Here is a 26,178-nt window from a genome sequence, read left to right as displayed (position 1 = left end):
GGTATTCAAAGCAGTGAACAACAAACAAACAATCGAACAAGACAACCCAAACTTACAACTGGCATATACATAGTGCAATCTCAGCAACGAGGAATCTCATCTCACCGTTGGATTCTGTAAGTGAAAATAAGCTGTTTGTTATTGGATCTAAACTGCAGCTGGGATGCTGTTGGAGCAACAAGGCCCTCAGGAATGGATTGAGAAATCCCATTGAATACACAGCATTAGGGGAGTATATGGGAAGCCAACTGGTTGGGCATCCTGACAATCCTAGATTCCTACTCCCTGGGTAATCCAAGCAGAACCTTCAATACATGGTTACCAGTTAACAAGGACTTGAGAGAAATACCAAAATAAGATGGGTCCAACACTTTCCACAATTCTCCTGACACATTGATGGATATGTAAGGGTTTTTTTTTCTGTCAGAGCAGAGAGAGTGTGCCTGTTTTTTTTTTGTTTTTTTTTTAAAGCATGTCTCCACAGCGGTAAAGTAAAGGACCTGTCAAGCCTTCCTCTTGATTTGTATTTGTTTCCCTCTAAGCCCAAATGACAATATGCTGAGCACAAATAACTTGGGTTCTTTCCCCCCGTTTCCAAGGAAACCACTTTGGTTAGAGGCCTCTGGTAGCGAGGAGTGTGTTGCTGTATGTGTGTGTGTGTGTGTGTGTGTGTGTGTGTGCTTGTGCATGTGTGCACCTCCTTGTGTTTGGGATGTCATGTTTTCTGTTTTGTTAAGTGTTTGCATCTGTGATAGTGCTTTAGGATTTGCACTACATTGGACATATTCTAACCATTCTAACCCTGTCGATACATTTGAACACACAACACCCTCTCAGCATCAGGCATTCATCAGGATATTACTAATCAAGATTTCCTTAATCTAGTATTTGACATTGCGCCCATCTGAATCTGTTTTTTTTCTTTTTTTTTTAACGTAGCTCCGGTGTCAAAGTGAACTGCATGGTAGTTTTCTGAAGCGGGCTCCTCCTGTAACACAGGCTTGGCACAGCCCTGCTTTTCCTAATGGGAGAGTTAAGACTGTTTAATCAAGCCCCGCGGGCTCATACGTACTCTGTCACAGTAAAGCAACTGTCCACATGGCCAGCCCCGGAGTACAAACGAAAGGAAGAAAAAAAAAAGCCAGCGAACAAGTGAGCATGAATGTAAGATAAGAGATAAGGAGAAAAAGAAAAAAAAAAAAAAAAACAGGGAATGGCAACTTCCTCCCTTACACACATGTGAATTCCAGCTGTGCAGGGTCTAGGCAGATTCTGGGTTGTCTCCATAATGAGAGCCATCTGCCGGTATGACTTCATTAATAATTCAGGTCCTTTGTACTGTACGGGGATTTTCAGCATAGCTTGGAGAAGTGCTTGAGGACATGGGGAAAACCTCGCCCTTGCTGGAGCTCACTATGCCTGCTTGCCTGGCTGATGCATTGCAGACGTTAAAGGGAGGAAGGGGGGGGGGGGGGGGGGCAGCAAAGGCCACGTGCAGTGTGGAGCAAAGGCAGAGGATATAGTTATGGAGAAAAGCTTTGACATGGGATAAGCTTAAATTCACTCAGATGGAGGTCCCTAAAGAGGTCGCTCACAGCAGTACACACTAGAGACTTAGCCAAATAGTGTATGAAAAAAAAAATAAAACAAGCAGGAGACACAACGTGACATACACAGAGTCAAATTCATATGTTTGACAATAGACAAATATGTGAACAATAGACAATAGACCCACAGAAGGTTATTTGGACAGGGCCGATCATTCAAATATTGTAGTCCCTGGCCTGATATACACAAAGCACTAGCCAAAGAACATAACATATTGCGTTTGGTTTAGATCTGGGGACTCCTCAGACTGAATGAGAGGGTTCCATAACCCCACAATTCATGGACCCTCATTCTTCAAACGCCTGTCAAATTCTCCTAACTTGTTGTCGAGAGAGCAAAGACAATGTGTCATGTTTAAAAACTTTTTTTTTTTTTTTTTATGGTGGAACGCTGCTGACTGAATAGAGCACTCATCAGACGCATCAGCTCCGACACTTGTGTCTCATTTTCTGTGTACGTAGCAGGAAAAGATAAGACCTTCTCACCTTTCTCAGTGCGCTCCATCTTATTTTGGTTCAGCCAGATCAGGCTGTGAGGCTTGCTAGCCCGGTTTGGCTTTTAACCGCGGTTCAGCACAGCCCTGAACTGCTCAGTACCGTTCAGCTAATCGTCAGCCGTTTAGCAACGTAACAGGTTTGACTATCGTTCTGTCCTGTGTCTGCGTGAGAAGTCCAGTCTGGTTGTCCTTACAACTGCACCCAATGGGAGACAAGCCGCACGTCAGCCCTCTGATTTATTCCCAACCTATTTCGAGCATCGGTAATTTGTAAAATTGACAAAGGATGTTACAACTGAAGTCACTTGAGGACAACGGCGTGCCAGCAAGGAGTCCCTAGAGAGTTTGTCCTTGCCTAGCCTGTCTCCCATCACGGGCTCTCTCTCTCTCTCTAAGTCCCTCTCTCTCTAAAAGAAAGATATGCCACAATCTGTATGTGTGTGTGTGTGTGTGTGTGTGTGTGTGTGTGTATGTGTATGATAGAGAGAGAGTAAGGGAGAGAGAGAAGGAGAACCAGTTGTTGGCATTTCTGATTCAAAAGGACAAAACATACTAACACACAGTCACCCTTATGAGGACAGAGTGTCAGCCTGCACCGTACTTGCACTTTGTATGCGGTGTGTGCATGTTTGCTTGACAGTGAAATAACGTATTGTTCAGATGTCTGAGCATAACCTTTTGTCTAGGTGTTTGTGTTTGTGTTTATGTACTTGTCTTGTGGTTCATTCCTTGCAACTGTGACATACTGTTACACACAAAGCACAAAATGTTCCTGCAGGCTACCTTGACAGGAAAAGTGTCATAGTATCAACATGAGAAGAGACAGATGTGTGTGTGTGTGTGTGTGTGTGTTTGTATGGACTCCAAATAACAATGAGAGCAGACTATGAGTCATGCTGACATTAGTGAATATCAGGAGTTTGTACAGACAGGGATGGAAGAGGAGAGCATGTGAAAGAACAGGCATTAGTTCTGTGAGAAGAGCCTTGATAAGCGTCACAGAGGAGAGTAAAACAGAGCAGCCTCTATCATATGACACCAAAGAATGTAGCTAAGAATGTGAGTTTTCTTAAGTTTCTAGGACTTGACCTGAGAAAGGTAAAACTCGGCACGTTTTTTTTTTCATTTCAGACTATATTACCTCAGCATTAATATCTCTACCATTTCACCATGTCTGCTGAAAAATTTGTTAGAGCCTAGTTTTATGTGTGTGTGTGTGTGTGTGTGTGTGTGTGTGTGTGCGTGAGCGTGCATGTGTGTGTGCGTGTGTGAATGCGTGAGAGACAGAGGGATCAGCTGAGGTCACTCACAGGGAAGGGTCGTGCACGAGGTCTTTGAGGTTGATTCCACTGCGGTCCTCAGCAAGATTTCGAAAGCAGCTATCACTCACTACAGAGAGAGAAGGAGAGAGAGAGAGGGAGAGGGAGAGGGAGAGAGAGAGAGAGAAAGGTTGGGTGGGGGGGGGATGGGGGAGAGAGCGAGAGAGAAAAAGAGAGAGAGAGAGAAAACCATTAATATCAGCCTTTCATGAATACTGTTATGAAAAACTATTTGCAGTGATGCAATGCACTGTCACTTATTTTAAGTGTGGGAGTGCAGACAGTTCATATAGAGCTTTATCATCAAAATGAAATCTAAGAAATCACACCAACTGAAATTAAAAACATATCAGTGCATCCAAAAAGACTCATCTCATAATATCAAGGAAATTGCTGTGCAAAGAAATGACAATAGTTCTGCCATAATATTGCACAGCGTTCCTGAACTGGTTTAAAGTTCTTACACTGGGATCACTACATCTGTGCATTGTCTCCAGTCAGTGGGCTTGAGGGCAGGACCATGTAAAAGCGTTTGGCTGCAGGGTGCCTCTAAAAGAAAGCCAAAGCTGGACTGACAGAAACTACCACAAAGCCAAGAGATCTAACGTGCAGACAGCCGTATTTATCACCCCACACGCTCATCAGGAACTGTGAAATGACCTCTGTTAATACACGGCAACTAGTTGAGACTCAGAGAGAGAGAGAGACAAGCTCAAGGAAAGAAAACACGTGGTGACAACGGTGAATTTTTGTACAGGTCATGAGAAGAACTGAATCAGAGGCGCACTGCTGCTCCAGATGTAGAATGTGACCCTAACATTTCACTGAAAAACGGAGACGGAGATCCATTTGTCTGAGAAAGCTTTTAAAGGTTAATATAATATTATTAAAGTGAATACAATATTATAGCTGAATGAGCACATTTAATAATAGATTCTTGATTATAAGATTTATCATGCAAGCACACAGATGTGTCCACAGACAAACAGACACACACACACACACACACATCTGTAATCACCCAAGTCCCAAGACTGTAGAGCAGGTGTGAGCCACATGAGTCATCCCTGTGCTCACTGTCACAATAACACATCTGAGAGAGAGAGAGAGAGAGAGAGAGAGAGAGAGAGCGAGAGAGTTCTCAAAGATGACTAAATAGAAGTGGCTAGTATGACCAATATGCCAAACCCGGTAACCCAATGACAAAGGGAAAAAACAAACAAACAAACAAACAGACACAGGCAAACAAATAATCCTGAAATGATAGCTTCAAAGTTAGAACACAGAAGAAAGACAGAATATGAGTAAAGAGTGTCAGAGATATTTAGTAAAGCACATGCCATAATGAATAAACTGAACGTATATCATGATGTAATAAACTGAGTAAATGCATATCAGGCAAATGTGAGAGTGAAACACGGGCGATGGTAAAATAGGAGAATGTTCAGTATAGGGCAGAATGAGACCGAGCGCTGGCGATCTCAGATATTTCAGAACATGAGACACACGCGCGCGAATCCTGACCCGGACACGTATGTCGGTGGCTAAAACGTTGCGGCGTTCTGGGTGAAATGTGAAAATGCTGGGTGAAAAAGAGTGTGCTGGCCTGAGTGTTAGACAAGTATCAAAGTGTGTAAAATACTGAGCAGTATTGAGAGAGTGTGAGAACGCTGACATTTGCACAGAGAGAAGGCTGCGGGGGATGCACGTGGCTCAGGCAACGCTCTGTATTAGACAAGCACTCTTCTTTTAAGACTGCAGTACTCCTCCTTTTCTCTCTCTCTCTCTCTCTCTGTTTGCCTCCTTCACTAACCCCCCCCCCCCATCTAAAAATAGACCAACCACTCCCCTTCAAAGGACAGGAACCATTATGAACCAATATGCATGGCCTGTCATACAAATCAGCACCCCTCCACGGACCATGTGTGCACGTGTGTGTGTGTGTGTGTGTGTGTGTGTGTGTGTGTGTGTGTGTTTGTTTGCATGAGTGATCGTATGTGCATGCAGACATACTCCTGAAAATGTCCCTGTCCACCAGAAAAAAAAATCTGTGTGGAAAAAAATTTTTCAGTCATTCAGACATACAGATCTGACAGAAAGACAGACATTCAGATCAGACAGAAAGAGAGAGAGAGAGAGAGAGAGAGAGAGAGAGAGAGAGAGAGAGAGAGAGAGAGAGAGAGAGAGAGAGGCTGTTGCAACATGTATCAAAGAAAATGTTAATGATAGTGCTAATTCTAGTGTGGAGAAGAGCGATGATGAACTAGATGATGAATAGTCATCCCCATAGATTGGTGTCTACGACAGACATTCAAACTTCCTATCAAAGCAATTAGTATTTCTCTACATATTTTCCTTTAGGCTGAGAAGGAAACTGAGTTTTTAATGTGGTATATGGTCAGTTTTAGGCTTTGGTTAAGAGCTCTAAGCTTATAACTGAGGGAAGTGAGTGAGTGTGGGAATCAGATAGGGAGAGCTGCCCTCTGGGGTTTTCATGATCCTGAGTTTGTTAAGTGGCTCCCTGCTGCTCTACCATATGCACTGAGCCTGAAACAACACACACAGTCTAACCTTTGACCTGACCCCTGCCTATCCCGATAGGAAGAATCCACTCTAACCCTCATGTATGCAGGCAAAAACACACCGACACACACATGCACACATTTAGAAACACGTAAACAGAATAATGCAGCTCTAAAGAAATATCCCGATATTAAATTTGCACCACATTACAGAGTCAATACATTTTTACTAAGCAGAACAATCATAGCAACTGTCTCTATCACTGTTAGAGGCTGATGGGGCAGAGGCTGATGGGGCAGAGAATTTCTTAACCCTTTTACACACACACGCACACACACACACACATACATGTACACACACACACACACACAACGCACACCTTCAACACTGCCTCCTCCTAGACGTCTTCTCTCCACATCAGACGACTGTCTGGCTGCATGTCTTCGTGCTCCTGAGCAGCTCAGTGGATGCCCATCTGCCTCAGGCTGTGTGTGTGTGTGTGTGTGTGTGTGTGTGTGTGTGTGGGTGGCAGATCAGGAGGCCTTGCTTTGCATGTTCTACTGGTTAGCTACAGCCAGAGCAGCACAATGGAAAATACATTAGAGATAGGGTGGAGTGTTTTACCAAAAAAAAAGAAGGGGGGGGGGGGTCAGAATGATGCTTTATACAAACACATTGACATTTTGTTTTAAGGTCTTTTTATTGAAATCTGTTTACTTTGGGATTAGAAGGTAGATATATATATATATTTTTTTGCTTCGTTTTGCTCAAGGTCAGATCAGTTAGTTTTTGTGAGAGTGTCCTCCCAAAATATGCATACTGGCCCGACCTTTAAAACTTCACACGAAACCTCATTTTTCAAACCGAAAACCCTTGTAATCCTCGTAATGTCACTTCTTTCCCTGAACGACACTAATGTTATTGATGCTGCTTTTATACTGAAGACGGCTAATCCAAGCATTCACCAAAGGATCACTTCTAAAGTTAGGCAACATTGACAAAGTTTAGAAGAGTATTTAACATTACAAATTTTAACATTACAAAGATCACACACACTATTATAGCAGTTTCTTAACTCAGGTGAGGTTAACTGAGTGTATTTATGTCCAAGCTAAATTGTGTCGCGCTGGATGTAACCTAAAAAGTAATCCTGAAAACTAATCACCGATTTACAATATTTATTATTACTATAATTACCAATATGTAGTCAACTGAGTTAAGCACTGACTGGGTCCAATAATGTCTTGGCCACTAAGTTTCCTTCTCATACGTTCTGGGGAAACACTACTGTTAATGAGATATCCCATGGAAGCTCTTATCAATCATCCTGCGACACTCTCTAACAAAATCTCCAAATTTTACACAAGAGGTGAACATTTAAGACAAAAAACCATCAGCATCTTGACAGCCTTGTGATGGCTCTCCAGGGACATTTCATGGTCTGGCCAGAGAATGATAGAGGAAAAGACAGAGACAGAGAGTGAGAGAGAGAGAGTATGATAGTGCATCATTTCTAGTGCATAATACAGTCAGCGGCCATTATCTCCATATGATCCTCTTTTAATGGGATTTCCCTTTCCTGAACCTGCACACTTCACATTAATCTGAGCCATCCAGCACACCATCAGCACTTTAATCCAACTTCAGTCACAAATCATCCAGCTGCTGCTACAGTTGTAGCCCTCAGGATATTAAAGCTACCATTTAGCCTATGTCAGTGAGAGTGTTCAGACCAGCACTTTACATAAAGCCTTTATAATGCTGTTATGAGCATAACCTATTAGCAGGCGTTACATATCAGACTATTATAATATGACAAGATACATTCAAAACTTGCTGACAGTTGCAAGCACATCAATGCATCACATTGAGCCTATACTGCGCTCCTACGAGCCGATGCTAACTCCCGACATATGAACGGCATTCAGCCGCTAATCTTTGAACATCAACACAAGATTTAGGGGGTTTGTAACTGACATTTGGAATTCATGGTGCTATATTTTAAGTTCTCTGCTATGCAGTGTACGTTCACATCATGGTGTTGCTAGTACTTATTAGCAAGTAGCTACCAAGTATTTTATGCACAAGAAACAGGATTACAATTTTAATTTCAATACCGTTCATTCGTACTGAATTAAGGAATTACATGACATATCAGTGTTTGCTCGCGCTCTCGTGCTTTACAACACGGGTAGGTAAACACTGCTTAGAAAATGACTGTGCTTGACAAGGCTCATTCAGCGTTTGCCTAGTAATCTGATTCTACTTCAGTCAGGCTTTATTCACCGCTGGCCGCTGCCTGATCTTCTGATATTCTTTACAATAACAAAGCTGCATGAATAATATCAGCGCCATCGTTCATTCTGTTTCTTTAATCGAGAGACGCAAACTTAACGCCATGACTTACGCGATTAAATCCATGACATGTTCACGCAATTTGCTTTTCTTTAAAAAAGAAAAAGGTGCACAGCCTTTATAGGATCGTACACAAACCTTGCAGTCTTAGAGTAATTATAGCAACACGGGGTGCTAATGATACTAATGGAGAACATGCCCATGCTGCATTACAAGGTTATGCTGGTTTCACGGGTCATTGCTTTCACTGAGTGTATAGGTTCAAACGTTACTGCTCTCACACCGCTCACAAATGAAACGGATCAATGTTAGAACTGTACAGCACAACTAATAATCCACGTGCTTCATTATCAAGTCAGGAGGGTACGTGAGAAGACACAGGCCAATCAATTACTTCAATCACATAATTAAGAATTTATTGATCAAATGATGATGAATCACAACCAATAAATACTACTGTGTCAAGTAAAGAGTGTTAGATCTGTAAAATGCACCAATCTGGCACTTTTCTGAGGCTAAACAGAGCCAGCCTGTAATCTTATTGGATGTTGATCTTTAATGTATGCATCAGTGAAAATGACCCACTGAAAGCTAAAATGCAGTACAGAGAACCATTATAACATTATGTCACAGAATGGCCAAACCACAAAATCCTGGAAATGACTTCTGCTGAGTCCTCCCGTCTGTTGTTTGAAGTCAAATGATGGCAAAGTGAATTTCACAGAACACAACAAATTTGTGAATGTTTCTCCCCCCCAATGGAAAATTTCCTGGAATTCATTTTATTTCCTTTAACGCATAGTGTTAAAGGATAAGCTATAAAAATTTGCCTACTTGTTTTCAATTTTTCAACCACTTTCATAATTACATTTACTCTAGTGAGTGTTGATTTATATTTGAAACACTTTCAGGGTTTATGTAACTCCAGCTAATTTGCAATGAGGAGCTGTAACAGAGTAAACAAGTGGAGCTCTCTCTCTCTCTCTCTCTCTCTCTCATGTCCTCGGCTCTTACAGATCAGTGGTCAGCATTAAAACAAAGCAAAAACACAGGATTAAAGTTTTCAATGCATTCTCCCATGGGCTGAAAATTCACCAAGGGTTGTTTGTGCTTTAAACGTCCAATTTGTTTTCCGTTCAGCGTTGACACAGAGACCATAAAGAGAATAAAGAGTCCTCTGAACCAGGGTGACGGTCCAGTGCATTGCAGTGGACACGGTCAGGACGAGACTGAGAAGAGCATGAGACTGAAGTCCACATGATCATCCTCCTCCAATTACACCGTCTCTGGACAGAAAAAGATGAGGAGAATGATATATTTGTACCGAGGAACGTGCAGAAAACGCTGCTCTGTCTGCCAAACGCACAGACCCAAAAATAAGGGCTGAAGTAGGCAGAGGCCTTATTCCCACCATTATCCAATGGAGTTCCTGCTTAGTGACATTACCGCCTCTGCAATTTTTTCCTCTTATTGGTTTGCTCATTGTCAGATGGAAAAACTGGCCCAGGGGATACAGATTAAAGAGACTTAATGGTGTTGATCTGCCCCCACTTTTGTCGAGGGGAGGGGCGGACATTTGACTCAGAGGGTCTCCGAACATTACATCTTCCTCCCAGGTAAAGCGTGTCCATGCTGTTGTACAAATACCAGCTCCTTAATTCCATTCCAGGGTAAATTTCCAAATTAATAAAGGTTTCACGGTGCTGGGGAAAATATAGTAACAGCAATAACAGCAGATAACCTAATCTAATATAAGCCCACCGTATCTTAGCAACCTTGTTAATTCTGAGTGGAGCAGTGGGGTAAGCAGCAGGAACACAGCATCCATCATCAAAGACACACCCAGCAGCACTCTTGTTACACACTCTCTGGAACACACACACACTCACACTCACACGCACAAACACACATGCACGCAGTCGTATGCACAAACACACACAGATCCCGGGGCTTACTGTAAGCAGCCGGCAAGAATGGAGGGGGTGTGGAGCGGAACAATGGGAACCTAATCTGCAGGCTTGTGTTTGAACGCTTCTCCCCTCTCCCTCTACAACAGTGCTTCCAGATAAGATGTTAAAAACGCTATTTATATCTGGCAGAGGAGAGCCTACCAGCAGCATGATTTTCATCTGTTTGAAGTCAGATCTAAATTGTGGGGGGTAGGGTGGGGGTTGTTGGGGGTGTTGAGGGCTAGACTTACGTAAGGAGAAAGGCGTCACATTCCACCTGCTACTGCAAAAACCAGCGTGTCTCTGCCACACGGCACAGCATGGCACCGCACACTGTAGTACCATGGAGCATAGCCAAATGCTGCTTTACACAGCACAATACACCACATGCAACATCTTCCTGCAAGAGCGTGCAATAGCTTTCCGTAATGTTCTAATGCAGTGGCTACAGCACAGCAGAGCCACACAGGCAATTCAGTACTACTACTACTGAGCTGAGAAGGGACTTCAAAAAGGATATTCACGTCATGGCACAACAAAAGTAGTGTGAAGAAGACTAAAGCCATATTAGAGTATATCAGTGAACCTCTAGTCACGACGCCACACAGCATAACACAGCAATAATCCACCAAGCACAGCAAAACACAGCGTAGCACAGCAGTAACTCACCAAAGACTGCAAAACGCAGCATAGCACAGCAAAGAACCCTTCCAAGCACAGCAAAATATGGCCCAGCACAGCAAAACACAGCATAGCACAGCAGTAACTCATCAAAGACTGCAAAACGCAGTGTAGCACAGCAAAGAACCCTTCCGAGCACAGCAAAATATGGCCCAGCACAGCAAAACACAGGAAAAAAGCAAAGCGACATTTAACGACTTTTCCACTCGCTGAGTAGTTGAACATTCCCTGCGCATCTCCGGACTGACATGACTGCTGGGGGCATGGGAGCCTGGAATATAATTATGAGTAATGAGTTTTGATGCAAAACTGGGACAAATGCAGTGGTCTGGAGAGACAAGGTAAGGGGAGTCTGAGGTGAATCCAAAAGAGAATGGATAGACAACTCTATCCCTGATGTGGTTCTGTAAAACTATGGTCATGACTACAACGGTCCAATCAAGTGCACTGATGCCTTTTATTTCTGTGTTCATTTATTTGTTTTCTGAGAGAGAGGAAAAAAAGAATAAAACAGTTAATACTCCGGGAGCAAATCTCTGAAAATGTCTGGAATCCTACTCAAGATGTGATCATTAAAATCCAGTGATAACCTAAACTAAATTCTAAACTGTAACATTTGTGCTTAATGCCGAGAATTTTTTAAATTAAACCCTATTTATTTTTCTTATTCAGTAGCTGATATAAGACGAGTTCAGTGCTTATACTAGACTACCGTCAAAACAGGCAAATCAGTGGCTTAACTTCACTATCAATGCGAGTCATACTGCAGCAGCACTGGTCTCAGAGCTGTATAACACGCGTACCGCCAGAGAAGAAGAGTGGCTATACAATAAGAAATAGAAATAATCTGTACAGTCCATCATATAGTCTTAGACTCAGGGGTAATACATTGGGATGGGGTGGCTAGACACATAGTGGTTAGTATAAGTGTATTACCAAGTATACGCAAGTATTTACATAAAGGGGCTGATCCACACGTGGAATAAAAAGACAGAAGAACAGTCTTTAAGATGCATTGCCATGTGGAAATACATAACGTCTGGAGCTACAGTTGGGGATTTATATAACCTATGTCTCTTAAATCTGCTGTACTGCCACTCAGCTAAAACTGTAGCCAAAAGGTAAGGTTGCATTAACAACAGCTACAACAGGATTTCGATCCTGAGGGGTAATATAATCCTTCTTTAGACAAATCCTTTTCTCTAAACTCATCTGAACTCACGTAAAATATTTCAAGGAATTTCATTTTATGCATAAACTGCTTAGGTGGACAATTTTGGAAATTTTGGAAATGAAATGTTTCTTAATTTTCCCGATCTTCAAAGGATATCTTTTTCTTTTTTCATTTTTAAAGGTGCCAGAGTGAAGTGAGAGTACTGAGAAGTTTCTCCACTGTATTCCCCTTGTTCTCCCTTACAACCCATTTTTCTATTCATGCTGCTCCACAACTCTGGCTGGCCAAGATGCACATTACTGTTGAATTTAAATGGGAACTTCAGAGAAAGCATCCCATCCACACAAAGGAGGAGTCATTATTAAATCCAAACATTTCCCTCTCCACCAACACAATTTCAACAAACATCAAAGCTTATCACCATACATCAGAAGACAAGCACAAACAGAAATGCATACAAAACATGTGCACATACATTCTCTCTGTCTCTCCATCTGTGTGTGTGTATGTTTGTGTGTGTGTGTTTGTGCTTGTGTATGTGTGTGTTCGCGTGCTTGTGTGTGTGTGTGTGTATGTGTGTAAGTGTGTGCCTTTGTGTGTGTGTGCATGTGTGTTTGTGTGTATGTGTGTGTGTGTGTGTGTGTGTGTGTGTGTGTGTGGTGTATGATGATCCAGGGAGCAGTATGCAGAAGGAATGTGCTGACCTGTGTGGCAGAGCTCCCACTCACTGTCCACCTGCAGGTTTAATAAAACATTCCGCAGCGCAAATGTCAGAACTTAGCATGCGGACAAAAACTCCCAAAACTGTCAAGCGCACGGTAATTACACACACACACACACACACACACACACACACACACACACACAAAAGGGATCTCAGCACCCTTAGTCTCTTTGCAGCACCTTACACACTCATACTCACTCATTACAGAAGCTGAACTAGACACTGCGTTGATTGATCCCTTCTGAAATTTCTCATACTTCTGTGAATCATCTATTTCTATTTCTATTTCTTTTCACCTTTTACATACCCACATACCTGTCGTCCTCTCCTTCATTAGATTTCTCCTAAAATCCTTCAGTTCTGCCGTTCCCTAGGACGCTGCATGCTCTGTCTGAAGGTTTGTCTTATTGATGTTTTATTAACACCTTTATGAATACTGTGTGAATATGTGCTAATGAAGCCAGGGCATACAAGTTACAACTGTAATTTGGAGGTAAGAGAAAATGGGAAGTTCTGTATTTTTTCATTTGCTCCTATCTCTCCACTATTTGGTCATTGTACCATTTATATCCTTTTTTGTTGTTTTTTCTAGCTTTTCTCCTCTCTTCCTCTCTCTAGTCTTCTCTCTACTCAGTCTGAAATATATTAAATACATTCGGTGTCTTTCTCCCAAAGGGTAACTGACTGTGTCTAATACGGAAAAGTCCTCTAGTAAAAGCAAAGTTATGGATGTACAGGTAATGCTTAACCAAATTTACTGAACAAGCTAAACATGCGAAAAACTGTGAAATCTCATCATAGATTTAGCTCTTTATTAAACCGATCAAAACTGCCATTGTTGTCAAACAACTCTACACAGAATACAATCAAATACATCATGTACATTGTTTCTCTTTTCTCTCCAAACTTTCACATTCTGTAAAGGCGCGTGAACATGAACAGCAGTAATATTAATGAGCGTACCTTCCGACAGACTTCTCGTGCTCTTAAAGGCTGTGGAATAATTCTCCAAATAATGCAGCTGTAAAATGAGTGTGGATGCTAATGGCTGCTTTTGATGGATCTCTTTTAGTAATAAAAGCATTACACAAACACAGAAGGAGAGCCCTATATATATATATATATATATATATATATATATATATATATATATATATATATAGGGCTTTCCTTCTGTGTATATATATATATATCTCCTCCCCAGTCTGACACGTCCTTTGTTGGGAGGCAGAGGGATTTCCTGGTCTGGTAAAGACAGTAATGAGTCACAGTTGACCATCTTTCCTTCGTAGCCTAAAGCACGCTGAACAAGATGCTTAATAATACGCCACGGGCATGGAAACAGTGAGGGAAGAACTATGAGTTATGAGTTTTCTTGCTGGAGATTAAAACAGTGCCCTGTTCGTTTAAGCGATGGAGTGAAATATAAAATGAAAAGAAAAAAATGAAGGAATGGGGTTGAGACATTGCGGTAGGAGTTTCTATGATGTATCTGTCATAAACGACACGGTCTAAAACTAACGTTAGAAAGGGAAATGAATGAGCATATTTTGTTGCTATTTCTAATGGTGTACACATACCATAAAGAAAAAACCCCACCCAACTTCCATAAAAAGGCCTTCATTTACTAGATGCTTGATATGATAAAATAGTTCCAGGGCTGAATTGAAAACGAAGAAACAAATAATCAAAACCGGTATAAAACTGAGGTAACATTTTGATGTCTACGTCATATTCAGCGGTCTCTCTCTTCTGCTTCTTGTAGTCTGAAATGGTTTGATCATTAAATATAGGGTCATGTTAATGTGTAGATAGGTTTAAGGGACGAAACAGAATTGTGTAGTGGAAAAATTCTTGGCTGTATTACGGTAGCAATATTTAATAAAGTGCATTATGTAGCAAAATAAGCAAAAATAAACAACTTGTATTAATGTCTGTCCAAACTCAAAAGGGATCATCAGCGAGTATGAGTAACACATTTGAAAGAATTCCTACACCCCCTAATTCTCTATTGATTTTCATAGCATCTGTCGACATTCAGGTCGATATCGCTACACACTCTGGCCCTCTCACGCTTTGAAACGACATTAGATCCACACATAACTGCTGATGCTGGAATATCTGTCTGCGCACAGCAAAAACTGACGACGACTACCATTAGCCAACTTAGCGGCTTCAGCGCAAAAGCAGTCACTTCATCATTCAAAAGCCAGGTTTAGGCTCCTGAGATTTCATCAGCTCCCCCCCCCCTTTACTATGAAAGTACGAGAAATGCGTGGAAAACAATATCACAGAGGCTTCGTATGATTACATATGATATCTTCTGGGCGTGAAGTGGACATCCATTTGGAGACAGATAATCACGTAAAACATATGATTACTGAAGCGAAGTCTTCTTCTAACAGCACTGTAAGCACTCTACCAACCTATTAGATGAAGGACTATGATGGTGAGTCAGATTAGGGTTAAGGTTATGGGTTGGGAAGGGGTCAAGTCTGGGGTAATGATGAGGATAACTGAGGAGGATACGGGTGCACTCAAAGGAAAGAAAAGTGAACCTCAGTGAAAATAGCTGGAGGCCTTTGAAATCTTTCCCTTTATGATATGCATGAAATAACAAGGCAGCAAAGACAACCCAGTAAACAAATAGGACCAATGGAAAAGAAGGTCACCTTCACATCTGACGTGGGCCTTGGCTTAAATCTATGAACAGCTTCACTTACAGTCAGGAAAGACGCACTGCTGGACCTAAATATAGCTAATGTTAGGCTCAGAAGTGTAACCCTCAGAGCACTCTGGCCCTGCATGCCGCTCACCATATTTTAAAACGTTTACTGAAGTTTTAGCAATCACCATACTGTCAGATACACACCTGCAAAGGTTTTTTTCTCAGGACAACGTTCAGAGCAATATAAATATAAATATGTATGTAAATATAAGTATAAACATAAATATAAACATGAATGTAAATATGAATGTAAATATAAACATGAATATAAACATAAATATAAATATAATATAAATATAAAGAGCAACAGAAATATATGTGCTGAACAAAAAGCCATCCACAGTATTCACTTAAGATTTACCTCCTGTATCTAAGCATTTCCATCACTGGCAAAAAAAAAAAACTATTACAAATATGCATAAATGCCAGAATTCAGCAGTATCCATGTTACACAGTTGACCTTTCTATGACCAGCATTCACTCAATGCATAAAATCAGATTTCATGCAGTTCTGCATTCAAAAGCCAACAGAGTAAAAGACTCACCCAGCTACAACTCCAGTTCATTGTCCCCATAATCACTGGAACAAAGCAAGCTTCAAAATACGCCCAGATTTTATGCCTTCGTCAGAGTAGACCAGAGTCCTTATCTCTCAGAAAAACAATGACGAAAAAATGCATGTTTTTGTTTTTAAGTCTTCCGTTCATTTTTCTATTAGTCTGTCTGACCAGGAAAATCAGCTCTATTCACAGCTACAGTAAACTAACAAAATCATATCTGGCCAAAGCTCACCAGATGAAAAATCATCAGTTTGGTTAAATGTCTTGCTGGCCATAAAAAAAACAAAAAACAAAGAACAAAACAAAACAAAAAAAAATGGCTGACAAAACACTGTACTGACAATCAATCACAGCAATAGCTCAACCCAGTGGAACTGTCACTCTCAACCCAGTGGAAACGTCACTCTCAATGCAGTGGAAACGTCACACTCAACCTGCACTGATGAATTAGACTAAAGGCCGTGTGAAACATGCACTGGATGTGAGTGAGTGAGCAAGAGAAGTCCTTGTTTATGATTGGAAAGGGAACTACCCTGTTCTCCATACGGTGTGTTGTTGAGAGAGCCGTGAATTCCCATCACAGGTGTGGTAGAACCCCGGTGTTACCCAAACAGTGTTTACGTCTGAGGAGACATAGCCCTCCCCAGCCTCCGCTCTAAAAATCTGCTGTTTATGGCTTGGGGAACACTGACTCTCTACTACCTCTTATTTCCCCGGACATGGAGCTACCCACCCCCCCCCCCCCCCCCCCCCCCCCCCCCCCCCCCCCCCCCCTCTCTGATTCTGCTCTCTGCTTATTTCCCTGGGCACAGGCACTTGCATTCTCTCTCTCCCTCTCTCTCTCTCTCTGCCACAGGCACAGCTGTCCTAATGAAGCGGGCTGTAAGCAGCTACCTTCATTACATTCAATCCTCTGGACGGCGTCAGCAATTACAGCCCAGTTTCCCACTGTTATAACTACAATACTGCAGTTCCTCTATCCTCTCTCTCTCTCTCCCCACTCCCCCCCCGCCCCCGCCCCTTTCTTATGTCTCTCTCACTTTCTTAATATGTTTTAAATTTTCTTTCTATTTCTGTTGACCTCTGGCTTCACTTTCTTCCCCTGTCAAGAACATTTTTTCTTTTCTCACTCGCTTTCTCTTCTCTCTGTCGCTTTTTCCTGGCTGCTCCCGTTCTAGTGCGCCCTGTATCTCTCCTGTCCACCCATCTAGTCTCAAATCTCTCTCCTTTCCCTCCTGCTCTCTTTTCTCTGCTGAATACATTCAGCATTCCTCTCCTAAGGAATGCTCAGGCTTCTTAATAAGGCAGTCTATCCATGTCTCCCTCTCTGCCTCTCCCTCTCTCTCTCTCTCTCTCCATCGCTCTCTCAGATGCAAGATGAAGATGCTATCCTGTTTACAGGGGGCGAGTGTTTAAAGAGCAGCTCATCTCCCTAAAAAACATGGAAAGATGAGACAGTGTTTGTGTGCTTGTATTTAAGAGTGATAGCGTGAGTGAGCAAGCGACAGAAAGGGAGAGAGAGAATAAGAGAGAGAGAGAGACAGAGAGAGAGAGAGAGAGAGAGGGAGAGAGAGCGAGCTAAAAACAGGTCCCATTGCAACAGAGGAGAGACAAGAGGAGGCAGGGATAGAAGGAGGCGAAGGAGGAAGGAGGGGAGCTTTTCAGATCAGGCGGCCCTGCAATGAGGGGAAACTTGAAGTGAAGGGGATTTGGAATCACCAGTGATGCCCCACTGCCTTTCCACACTGATGCTAATGCACAGAGCCCATAGGATGAGCTCTGTGTAAATGTAAATTCAGATGAAATATCACTCCACTATAGCCTATTAAGTTGAAAAAAAAAAAAGTTGTAAATCACAGCTTCTAATCAATTACTATGAGTTTTTTTGATTTACCCTGACAAAAATATCTTGAGGCACACATTGGTGATCAGCTGTTTCATTTTCGAATGCTAACCATCACCAATAAGTTGGTGTGGCCTTAACAAGAACTCGGGGACTGCACTGACGGGATTAATTGAATTTTTTAAGCTTTTGGTGGACAACGTCACCGAAGTCTTAGAGCCTTATCCTCGATCAGCACCCAGAGGGCGATTTTTTTTCATAAAGCAAAGGCAAAGGCAAAAAAAGCTGATGTAATTGAGAGAGCGCCTAGTGCGCAGGACCAAAGGGTTACATTAAGTTTTTATGGTGTGGTTGTATGATCTGAGTGGGTCTTCTTATAGTGCGCACTGGGAAACACAGGCAGGAGAAATGATCACGCTGAATAATTCACCTTTGTCACAAGTGGGCCAGGCCAGCCATCACACACACGCTTGTTACGGGGAAAAAGCACCGTCCTCCATTATTCAAGGCCCACCGATACAACCTCTCATTTAAACATGGGATGAGTGGGGAGTGGGGGAGGACGGATTGAGTGTGTGTGCTGGTGGTGGTGGGGGGGGGGTGTCGAAAAGAGGGCAAAGTGCTTCCAAGAAGTGCGAAAAAGAAGAGAATGGGACGGAGCGATGTACGAGAAAGGAGAAAGGAGAGAGGAGAAAGGAGAGAGGAGGGTAACAAGTGAAAGGAAAGGGGGAAGATGAAACCCATTATGAAAAAAAAAAAAAACGTGACTTTGATCGTCTTTGTGTTTGAAAGTCCTTTCAGAGAGAAGCTCCAATAATTGAATCGAACAACTGTATGCGACAACTTTAAATTTATAGTAGATTTGATGGTGGTTGAGTTTGATGTTTGGGGGTTTGGGATACGCCCCAGCCAACGCTGCGTTGGGTTGAGCCACTTCCCAGGCATACTGTTAAGCACGTTGTTTTTTATAAGTCTGATGGACTGCGCGATCTAAAACACGAGACCACACCCCAGGGTCCTCTGTGTTCACAGACACCTCAGATACTTTTGGAAGTGAGTGGAGGCTCTCACCTCAGCGTGTATTTAGCCACTGAGGGACAGATTTGGAAAACTGTCAAGTCTATACAGCTTTTGGCATAACAGCAAACAGTTGTTGCCAAAGGTGACAGCCAAAAAATCTCACAGTGACTGTCTCTCTCACAGTCTCGCACACACACACACACACACACACTTTCACTGTTTCAGAATCTGACACTTACATCTCTATACAGACCCTGCTGTCTGAGAGCACTAACTGTAACCAAATAAGGAGCAAATGCCTGGGCACAATGACTTTTCACTGAGCTTTTATTTATCTTTAACTAACCTTTCATTTAAACACTTTCATTTTGCTGCCTAGTCCTAACAACCGGGTTTGATCACACCCTTTTTCAAGCTGCTTCCCTAAAACTTTTAGGTAATTAATGACTTGTCTCTGTCTGTGTTTTTTAATACGCTCAGAATAGCTCTGTGCTTTAACACCTTAACAGCAAAAAACACAAACAGTCAGATCAACAACCCAAAGCACTCCCGACATCTTTCATTTCCAGTGTTGGAGAGAAAGTAAGCTGTGTGTTCAGTATCCAATACAATTGAATACTTGGCTGTCGACTTGAGAGCAGCACTTTGCTGGTTACCTAGACAGGAATCCAGGTAAACAAATGTATGTATGCAGCAGAAGTGCTGTTATAATGATTATTTTTTTACTCAGGTATGTCCTAAAAGCTCCGAACCACAGTGTGCTTCTGCGTGAATACAGACCGTATACTTCTTCAAAAATAATGTGTTATGCAGTCAGAATTTGCAAACTTACAGTTTTGAAGATTTTAAGTTGTAAGACTTCTCTGTCCACTTATACACTAACTGAGTGTGTGCTGACAGTGGTGCTGACAGCCACATTCATTTTGAGAGCAATGGTTTTAACGTAATGGTTTTTTTGTGTATAGTAATATGCAAATTAACTTACACATATAGGTCAATATACATTGGAATCAATTTCCATACAAAAAATACTGTACTGTGACAGCTCCACACTCACTTTGCTTACTCTCAATGCAAAGGTATGTTTGTATAAACACTCACACACCCACATCCACATTCACACACACACAGTTCCTGTCTCTCTCTCTTCATCACACACACACACACACACACACACACACACACACACACACACACACACACACACAATCTCTGTCTGCCTCTCTCTCTTTCACACACACACACACACACACACATATGCAGAGTAAGGTAGTGTTGAGTGTTGTCCACATGAATTAGATATTGCTCTATTTTCTGTGTGACAAAATAGATCAGTGAACTTGATTTGATAACGGCTGCACCACAGTAAAGATCAGAACAGAAAGCTTGTTTTTTTTTTTTTCCTGAATGCCTGTGAATCCTTCTGTCCTGAACAGCATGATAAGACAGGCTTGTGTCGGAGTTGGTCACTATATAACAGACCAAACAGGCAAAATTATGCTAAACTACTGTGCTTGATCTACTATGCGTCAAAGACACCCCATCACCCGTTCCACCAAAGAGGCGTTTGAATTTAATAACTCATCAGAATTTCACCACAGCTTCTTACAGGAAAAAAAATTCAAGGACTCCCCAAAACACAAGTGCAGATGGTTTTGGCCTGTAATGCTAGAGTAAGTGACTAGAAATACATGTCATGAGACATTTTAGAAGTCCTGCTGGTGTCATGCTATGGCATAATACATAAGCAATTACAAAAGGCAATACATGGAATTAAATGTTATAGACTACTGACTCTCCTTCGGTCCAATCCACATTTGAGTGATACAGCTAAATCCCACCCCTTCCTGAGCGATGCTCTGTACCTCCTGCAACATGCTTCACCTTCAATTCTTCCATGGATATGAGACATCTGTGCAGTTTGTCTGAGAGAAAAAAAGTGTGTTGATTGGTGACTCCTCCCTGGAGGTAGTTGTTGTGTCTTGGTCCTCGAAACTACAGGGCACTGCTAGTCTAGTTGTTCCTAAATGATTTGAGATGAAGATTTAAGCAGATGACTGGATATCCATGTTGACGAAGTTTGTCCTTTGGTCCTTTTTGACATTTTTTATGGTGGACATGTGAATGGCCATATGACATATTGCAATGGCTTGATAAATGAGTTACACATGTACATGACAAAAATGGCATCCCAAAATAACTGCAAGATTAATAGAAAAAGATGAATCTGAGAATTCCTTCAGCCCTAATTAAAGACTTAAATTCACCACCCAGCACAGCAGGTTGACTCATCAGAACACAAACACACACGCACTCACACCCGCGCGCGCACGCACGCACACACACACACACATACACATTAATAAATGAACCTGACAGGCATGCACACAATGATTTCACCAGTCCACATATCCTTAAACTTTTTGAGAGTCTTGAGGTATCTTAAATGTAGCTTGGTACAGTACATGAAGTGAAGTGTATATGACAAATTCCAGCTGAGAACAATTTATTATGAGTGAAGCCGATACTAACTGATATGTTTATGTTTGAGTTTTCATTACAGTAATGTATGAATCTGCGCTATTTATGTATCCATAAGTGTATATGTGTGTGTGCATGAGTGTGTGTGTGTGTGTGTGTGTGTGTGTGTGTGTGTGTGTGTGAGTTGACAAAAGATGCAAAAAGCTCCATTTCAAACACTCCAGGAATGCTCTTAAGTGCTACTCTCAGGTCAAGTAGCACTGCCCATTCTGCATGCAAATCATTTGGGGCTACAAGGCCAAACTGATCCAGATTTGTCTTTTTGCATTGCCATGGCTTCCATCCCCCAACAGATGCCAATCAGTCAAAGGGACCAGGAAATCCCTCCTCCCCACAGTACCTGCCAGTCATGATGATAATGAGCCGTAGTGCCCACGAAAGAAACAAAATCCTCTTCAGACAAAAGAGAGAGCACACCCCTGCTCAACATCCAATCCTAATTTTCATCGGATTACCCAGGCTTTACAGTAACCATGATTATTCCAGGCCAAACATAAATGTATAAAATGTATGTGCGTCTCAGACCTCAGCATACTGGCCTCAGGATATCACATAAGATCTGGAAGCCCTCAAGAGCTATTTCACCCATTTTCACTTATTGGCAAAATTGATCAATCAAAACCTTTTAATTACAGTGTCGACATGAAAGTTACTTTAGTAAACTAGTCTTCAACATGAAATGTATCAACAGCCCATAGACTCCTCCCATAGCAGGTAGTTGATGGTGGTTGAACTGTGAGAGATACCTAACAATATTAACAGACATCTGACGCCTCTACTGTTATGCTGTCATGAATGGAACGTAATCACTCAAGTTATTGATGACCTTGAGCTAGCAACATACGGGACTTTGGCTTTTACCCATTTCACATTCAAATAGTTGTTTAGTTGGAAATTCATATCGGTTATAGCAACGACCATTAAGGGCACAGAATAAATCAGGGTGATTCAGAGTGCATTTCAGGGTGATTCGTAGGGTGCATTTCAGGGTGATTCAGAGTGCAGTTCAGTTTGTCACAAATGAGCATTTGGGGCAAAAAACACAAAATAAATGAACAAACAACGAAAATAAAAATCCTGCCATTTGATCAAATATCCCTACGGTACTAACAAACTCTGAGGTAAGGGATGTAATTAACCAATATCTCAAAAGGGATGAACTTCACCTTCTAACCATCTGAAAGCTACTGCCACGTTCCAGTACACGTTCACGCATAAATCCCATAGACGCTGCAGACAAAACATGTACACACACTGCACGAAAGTATAGCAGGTGAGCCACAAGAACCTGATTTTCAACACAGCACTTGTTTATATTTGCAGTTACAGGAGACAGTAACCTAACTTGGCAGGGAGTACAATGGTCTGAGGACAGATGAAAGCCACTCTTAACTCCAAAGGCTCTGGTAGGTGACTCCACTGCACAACATCTCTGGTTCTGTGCCTCAGAGCAAGAGTTTTATTAGTAGAGTTGTTAAGGTGAGGCTCTGACAGAGATTAAATTAAGAAGGGGGGAGAAAAAGGATTAAATAGATAGTCCTCTGTAATCTCATCAAGGCAAGCAGGATTCTCAACTCATACACAGACCGGAGCATCACTCCCACTCAAAAGCAAAGACACACATATATGTGTGTAAAAAAAAACAACAACAACTCACAAATGTACTCACATTCACTTATCTTTCAATGTGTATGTTAAATGTGTATGAAGGCATACACGCACTACATAAGCACACACAAGACTGAGAGTTCATACTCTCACATGTAGACAAACTCCAGTTCTAAACACATACGACAGCATCCCCCAAGCCATTCTACAATGGCGCAAAAGTACTTTATGGCAATGTAATGGGGATATGGGATTGCTGCATATACAATGTGAGTATAAACATACACATCATGCATGGTCACATATGCACAGAGAGAGGGAGGTGGAGAGAGAAAACGAGAGAGAGAGAGAGAGAGAGAGAGTGCAAACATTTAGATGAAAATAAGCATGCTAAAATAATCAAAAGAGACTGTAAATAATTCCTATTTAATGCTTTGACAGCAGTCTATATTTAGCCTTGCTGTTAATGTGGGGCCGATGCATGTCTTCTAGATATACATGTAAGTTTGGAGAGCCGCCCACACAATCCCGAGCTATCCTGAGCTGCTAAAGCTGAAGGAAAAAAAAAAAAGAAGCGAATGAGAGGGGGAGGGAGAAAAAAAAAAAAAAAAAACGTGTGTTGTCTGCCGCAGAGAGGAGACTTCCAACAGAGCTCACTCACTGGCAGTTGAATTTCAATAGCTTCATTGTGGACAAGCAGGAGTTAAGACCAAAGGGCTGTGTATGAATTGTATGTAAAACATGCAGAAAGCAACAATCCAGAGCCTATCACTATGCAATAATAAATCTACTATAGTACTTATTCACACCTATTCATGACATATGGAGAAAGACATACGACTTGCTTGCTTTCATATTTTCGTGCATTAATGACATATAGACTCGATCTGATTACACCCCCCATGACTCTGGTATTTGAGGACACAGTTTGTAGGAATTCCCCCCAAGCTAATAAACAAGCTTTAGTATGACCCATGAGCTAGCCCGAATTCAGCTTGCTTAATCCATGAATGAAGAAAAAAGCTTTCTTGTTGGATTGTTTACATTTCAATCTACCTTTCAGTTTAAATATGTCTTAAACTCATTTAGTCCCAAGGAGCTGGCTGTCTAGTTATCCATCTCTGATGATGATGATGACGATGATGGCTTTGAGAAACTAAAGTGATAAAACTGAGATGGTGGCTTTGAGAAACTAAAGTGATAAAACTGAATTGGGTTCAGGGACATCTTATTACCACACTACTCTCACACAGAGGACGCTAGGAAGGATGAGGAAGATGTCGTGCCAACATGAATTAAGCCGTCAGCATGACACATTGGAAATAGTCGAGTCGAATGTGCTGCAAGGAAAAGGAGTCAAACCCAAATAAACAGGATATACGCAGAACTAAGATTATCTGAGAAAACTCGGTGCTGACCAGTGCTAATGGAAGGCCATGGACAGACAAGCAGCAGCGGAAGCCAGGGTTCTGGTTAGTGGTCTGAGGTCAGAGAGTGACGAGATAACCATAGGAGATCAGCGACCAACGCTTCCATTGAAAAACAGCCTCCTTCCTCTGTCGCGCTACCTTTAAATGAACTTACTGCCTGGCCTGACCTGACTGGACAGGTGACAGCAAAAAGAGCCTGGCAAATGTTGGATTAGGTTAGGTTTACTTATTTGTGTTTACAGAGACAGACTGACTGGGAAAGAAAGCCATTTTGAGGAGATGTACCAGGCACAATATGGTCCATGGGACAAGTTCTGCTAGACTGCACTAAATCCCTACCCATGTCTAATGCTTAGTAATAATCTGCCACTATAACGATTTTAAACACATCATTTTCCTTCATGTGAGAAATAGCCCAGAACGTGGGTGCAAAAAAAAAAAAAAGAAGCCTGGGCCACATTGTGCTGTTCACTACAAATGACTAGCATTTTGAAGAATCTGGGGGCACTGCAAGTCACGGCCAACCACAAAATCCCTGATACCCAAAAATCCTTTCCCTCTCGGATCAACTGAATGTATGTCAGACTCCAAAAAAACCATGAAAAAAGTGTTACCATGCCAACCGAAGCTCGTCTTAAACCTGAAGAAGGGACATGCCTCGTCTCGTGGGCCTGTCATTTGAAGCAGATGAAACATAATGGTTGAGGTCCCCTGCCATTGGTTCATTAGTTACAGCTCCCAGCAAATCTGAGAATCAACAGTGTAGTGTTGATATCTAGGAAACCAATGGTGTGGCCAATCATAGCATTGTAATGTTATTGGGAATTAAATACGAATTAATTCTACTGTGAGAAAAACTTCTATTTCAACTGCCCCTCAGGGAAAACACACATGACATTTCCAGCATAATCATAATATCTATTGATCTGTCTATCTGTATATGCATAATATCTTGTGGTAAGTCTCGTGTCAAGAGCATCCTGTGAGATGCTTTGATACTAACTGAAATAGAGATATGTAAGAAAATCTAATTTTGTGACTATCAAATCCCGAGGTAACGCTGAGGAAGAGCACTGGTCCTTCTTCTATAAAGTGAGCCAGAAGGTCAGAGAGAGACAGACAGAGACAGAGACAGAGAGAAACCGAGAGAGAGAGAGAGAGAGAGAGGGCCAGAATAAAGAGAGAGAGAGCAACAGCAGGAGATTTCTAAAAGGTCAGATGACACATGAAGACCAATCTACTCTGTGATATCTCTCTCCTCTTTTTATTTGCCTTCTCGTCTTTATTTACCTCTCTCCACTCTCTCACCACCACCACAAGTAGCATGACCACTCCAAAAGGGGGGGGGTCAGTAGATAGATAGATAGATAGATAGATAGATGGATAGAGAGAGAGAGAGAGAGAGAGAGAGAGAGTAGTGGGGGTGTATACAGAATGCGTTATAATGGCGGATGGACTTTGAGTGACAAATATTGGCAAGCGTCTAGATCAAATGTCAACCCAACGCAGAGGGATCACACAAGCAATCTGTCACACGACAAGTGAGACTAGAGTGGGGGTAGTATTGCGTGACTAATAATGCACATTAATATCAACCGACTGTAACGCGGTTTGATGTC

At 41.9% G+C, this 26,178-nt stretch overlaps 1 protein-coding gene across 1 annotated transcript in view; it reads right to left on the bottom strand.

Annotated features, from left to right (window-relative positions):
• gphnb (gephyrin b) overlaps positions 1-26,178 on the bottom strand; it is a 65,374-nt gene that overhangs the window by 37,806 nt on the left and 1,390 nt on the right. Inside the window, exon 2 of the mRNA XM_030771219.1 lies at positions 3,415-3,493. Within this exon, the coding sequence (XP_030627079.1) occupies positions 3,415-3,493 (79 nt within the window). The remainder of the gene's footprint in view (positions 1-3,414; positions 3,494-26,178) is intronic.

Source organism: Chanos chanos, chromosome 4 (genome assembly GCF_902362185.1).
Source record: "Chanos chanos chromosome 4, fChaCha1.1, whole genome shotgun sequence".
Classification (NCBI taxonomy): Eukaryota; Metazoa; Chordata; class Actinopteri; order Gonorynchiformes; family Chanidae; genus Chanos; species Chanos chanos.
This window is presented reverse-complemented; position numbering and strand designations above follow the sequence as displayed.